This window comes from Engraulis encrasicolus, chromosome 22, assembly GCF_034702125.1.
Source record: "Engraulis encrasicolus isolate BLACKSEA-1 chromosome 22, IST_EnEncr_1.0, whole genome shotgun sequence".
Lineage (NCBI taxonomy): Eukaryota > Metazoa > Chordata > Actinopteri > Clupeiformes > Engraulidae > Engraulis > Engraulis encrasicolus.
This window is the reverse complement of record NC_085878.1, coordinates 9,299,002-9,304,001: the sequence shown is the minus strand read 5'-3', so window position 1 is coordinate 9,304,001 and position 5,000 is coordinate 9,299,002. Positions and strand designations below refer to the sequence as shown.

The 5,000-nt window shown below is 44.7% G+C and overlaps 1 protein-coding gene across 2 annotated transcripts in view; it reads left to right on the top strand.

The window, feature by feature from the left end:
* The window catches only part of LOC134438986 (clathrin interactor 1-like), a 20,374-nt gene that overhangs the window by 10,154 nt on the left and 5,220 nt on the right, over nt 1-5,000 (top strand). For both annotated transcript variants that reach the window (XM_063188756.1, XM_063188755.1), the window contains exon 9: nt 3,146-3,202. In XM_063188756.1, the coding sequence (XP_063044826.1) occupies nt 3,146-3,202 (57 nt within the window). The remainder of the gene's footprint in view (nt 1-3,145; nt 3,203-5,000) is intronic.

The following is a 5,000-nucleotide window of genomic DNA, read 5'->3' as shown; positions in this document are numbered from 1 at the left end:
ACATATTATTAAGCATCAATGTTACCCCTAAAATGGAGGGGGGGGGGGGGGGTCGGGGGGTCGACCCGCTCACTGATGTCATTGGCTCTGCTCAGTGATATAGTGCATTTGCTCAGGCACCGAAAAAATTAGAGGGAACATTGCACCCAGCCAACCCACACCAGGTAACACACACACACACACACACACAGCCAACCCACACCAGGTAACACACACACACACACACCCAGCCAACCCACACCAGGTAACACACACACACACACCCAGCCAACCCACACCAGGTAACACACACACACACACACACACCCAGCCAACCCACACCAGGTAACACACACACACACACACACCCAGCCAACCCACACCAGGTAACACACACACACACACACACACACACACACACACACACACACACACACACACACACACACACACACACACACCCAGCCAACCCACACCAGGTAACACACACACACACACACACACACACACACACACACACACACACACACCAGGTAACACACACACACACACACACACACAGCCAACCCACACCAGGTAACACACACACACACACACACACACACACACACACACACACACACATACCCAGCCAACCGACACCAGGTAACACACACACACACACACACACACACACATAGACCAGGGTGTCCGCGGAGTCTAAAAAAGTCTAAAAAAGTCTAAAATTACACATTATCCATTTTAGGCCTAAAAAAGTCTAAAATATAGGGATTTTTTGCACTTGAGTCTAAAATTGAGGTTGAGTAATTTAAGACCTACGTTTCAATGCAAAATATCGACAAAGGATTAATGTTTATTTGTTCTGTTTTGCTTTGTTTTTACGTCCTTTTCCACGCCACTTTTTCTGGTATTGTGGCAGTTATGGTCTGTGTAGTTCTACATGAAATGTTGCTGTTTGTAACGTACAATAATAAAACTACAGATGTTATACGGAAATGTACTGTAGCTCCTCCTCCCCTTTCACCGCACAGTCTGACTAGAAAGCCCACGTTAGTGGTGTTATATCTAGACATTGTTTATATCTAGACGTTTTAAAAGAGATATTGGCGTTGCGTTGGCCATACATTAGATAACTAGGCTTCTTGACTGTCTTAAACACCTGGAAGAAGTTAACTAATGAGGGAAGTCAGTCACCACCTCATTGAAAAAGAACGGATTTCTATTTGGAAGGATGTCGATTAAAAACAGAAGACAAATGTGACAGTGCAAGCCAAGGGAATATGTCAGCACCAGTGTGAATCGTTGCAGGTAAGAAGTGATTTTTAGTCCTTGCAGCACCAGTGTGAATCGTTGCAGGTAAGAAGTGATTTTTAGTCCTTGCAGTGGTGATGGAATAGTCAGGTGTTGGCTGTGGCTTAGCAGTCTAGCGTAGTTGTTAGCCTCAACGTTGGCGAAGCTTGATTGTGTCAGTGCGAGCGAAAGAGAGTAGCGACAGTGTGTGTGTGGCTAATCTGATATTATGAGTGATTTAACAGTCGAATTCCCATGGAAGTGCCTTTGTTGTAGTCCTATTCTGTTTGATGCCTTGGTATTTTGTGCTGGTTCTGTGGTAGCAATTTGCAAACTGGTGGGCATTTGAGCTGTTACGGTCATGTCCACGCACAAACGTTTCGTGTGTGCTGTCACATGCACTTCTCATTAGCTCAAAGTCAGTCCGTCAATGTTTGAAAGACCTCAGGAGTCAAAGCACATGAAACATATTGTGCAATTCATTTAACAAAATGGATAAGATATGCTATGGTGATGGATGATTTAATTGTTATAACCCCGTTTTGCGTTTTCTTTGCCTGCTGCTTATGAATTGATCACCATTTAGCTTCACGTTATGCTGCTTGAAAATATGTTAAGCCTAAACTACGTCTACATCAAAAGAGCCCTAGATTTTGAATGCCGTAGCCAGCTGCGCATTAACGACTCTCGCGCCGTGGCAGAATCTTTCTCGCGTCGCGCTCTTGAGCTGATGCAAGTTACACTCTCGCTTGCGTGAGACCTCTGGTACAACCCCCCTAAAACGAATAAAGCATGAATCTTTGGATTGAGTGGCATGGGCTGAGTTGGTCAAAATTTCGAACTATTTTGTTATTAGTATTAACTGCCACAAGACGTTCTCTTGGACACCTCCAATAGATGAAACAAATAAATGTCCTTTTATGGCAGCATTTTATGGCAGTAGTGGTGTTACCTCATGTTCTGTTCTTCTATCTTGGTTAGGTCCTCTTGATATAGGCTTGCACACATGGCAATCACATATTGATTTAAAAACCTCAGTCAGTGCAATGTAAAGACAGGCTGTTCACAAATGCTGGCTTTGATAACTTGAAATTGTGAAAGCGAGCATTGCACCTTCTCACTGGTCATTTATGATCAGATCTCTTTATGCTTATAATATGCACTAGTGTGTGTGTGTATGTGTGTGTGTGTGTGTGTGTAGTGTAGTGTGTGCAGGGCCACTGACCGCTTTTACAGGGCCCGGGGCTAAATCATCTGAAAGGGCCCCCCTCTCAATAAATACAATACAATTGGGTCCCAATTCTGAGGGGCCTCTTTCTCTGGGGCCGGGTCAACTGTCCCCTCCCCTGTCGGCTTCTGTGTGTGTGCGTGTGTGCGTGTGCTTTTGTGTGTGTGTGTGTGTGTGCGCGCGCGCGCGTATCAATTGACCACAATCTGGCTTTATTTCATTTTTTATTACTCCGCGAAGGTCTAAAATTTTGCCCATGATGGTCTAAAAAAGGTCTAAAAAAGTCTAAAATTTCACTTGTTAAAAGCTGCAGACACCCTGCACACACACACACACACACACACAGCCAACCCACACCAGGTAACACACACACACACACACACACACACACACACACACACACACACACACACACACACACACACACACACACACACACCCAGCCAACCCACACCAGGTAACACACACACCAGGTAACACACACACACACACACACACACACACACACACCCAGCCAACCCACACCAGGTAACACACACACACACACACACATACACTATTGTTTCTTCAATGTGAAATAAATGTGTAGGTTGTGATGTACTACCTCTGGGTGTTTGTGTGTGTGTGTGTGTGTGTGTGTGTGTTCAGATCTGTTTGCAGACTTCGGCTCAGCTGCAGCCACAGCAGGCCTCTCCACAGCAACCGGTAAGACGCGCACACACACACACACACACACACACACACACACACACACACACACACACGTAATTCATGTATTAACCCATTTCACTGACTGAAGTGATTTAACTTTTTGACTTTCTATTGAATCGCGGGCGACAGAAGATGCAAAACGATTCGGGCGACTAGAGGCAGTTTATGCGTAGTTGAACTCCAGACAATATTATGCAAATTAGCTATGATCCAGTTCGGTTATAGCCACCACAGCCAATGGGAATGTCGGCATGCTTGTGTTCTGCTTCTAACGGACGTACGCTGTCACCTCTGTCGCTTGTATCGCTCCTGCTGCACAGCCCAGCGAATCTCTGTCGCTTGAGCTTGTGGCGGCCGCTGTATTGGCCTGGTTACCGTTACCGGGCGAATATACCGGCCGCGACGAGATTCACCCGACTGAGAATCGCTTCTGTGCAGCAAGAGCGATACAAGCTATTGAAGCGACTAGAGTATGTCCATTGAAAGCAGAATGCAAGCATTCCAATATTCCCATTGGCTGTGGCCACTGACCTCTATACAGTCATTGGCTGTGGCGGCTGTTGCCGAATTGCATCATAGCTAATTTGCATATTCCCAGGAGTTCAACTACAAACTGTCGCCCTCGTCGTATGAATTGTCTCTAGTCGGCAGAATCGCTTTTGTTGCGCGACTCAATACAAAGGCAATTACTTCCGTTGCTCGCCTCGCTCATGTCGCGGACGGTCTTTTGGCCCGGTTAGGCTTAAATGGGTTCAGATATTCCAACAGACAGACCGTTCTAACTATATTAGACTCTATACCAGGGGTGCCCAACCTTTTTTTAACCGAGATCTACTTTTGAAGTTGATGGTCTGCCGTGATCTACCAAGTCAAATTTAAGGATGTCAGTATGAAAATATTCACCATTATTATGAACAAAATGATTTTAGTAGGCTACTATGGCCGTATATTTTCAGTGTGTTTTTAAAGTGTGTTGAATACCCTATGTTTACAAAGCAATGGAGCACTGATAGTATGCAGAGATAATTTCAGTCATGATACACAAGTCATAAACAACTGAAACAATTTCAAAATGATAAACATTTGGTAGGCTATATAAAAAGGCATATATGTAGGCACATAGGCCCTATTTCTAAAATATGATGAAGCATTATCATGCCTTCAGTGGTAGGCTACAAATTAAAAAGGGCTCAGAAATTCATTATTTGTTATGGGTAAATAGTAGGCTAGTTAAGTTCACTTTACTATGAGAGAGAGAGAGAGAGAGAGAGAGAGAGAGAACTCATTGGATTGGTTAACACCCCTGTTAAGAGTGACTTCTTCTATGAAGGGTTTTTTTTCAGCTCTCTGGGACAGTAGCACAGCAAAGGCTTTCTATTGTGAGTTTGGCCAATCGTTTTGTCCACAACTGGAGCAAGAAACAGCACAAATTGAAGTGAATTCCATACATGTCAACAACTAACATTTCCCTTACTACACGCGGCACGCGATGTAGGCATAAACGCAGTCAGCGATGATGCATGCGACTAGCGATTTGGACGAAGATCCTCGCATATCGCCGCGTCATAACGCATCGTTGCGCACATGTTCTGTTACTCACCCGATGTTACATGTGTGCACACATGAATCAACTGCAATACCCTTACGGTCAATTTCTAATGCTTTCCCCTCATGCTGTGTTACCGTGGGACTAATTATCTAACCAATACAGAACCAGCAGCTTGCTACAGCCTACTTTTGAAAGACCCCTTTTCCCCTTCACATTATACTACATGTCTCGCGATCGACTGCC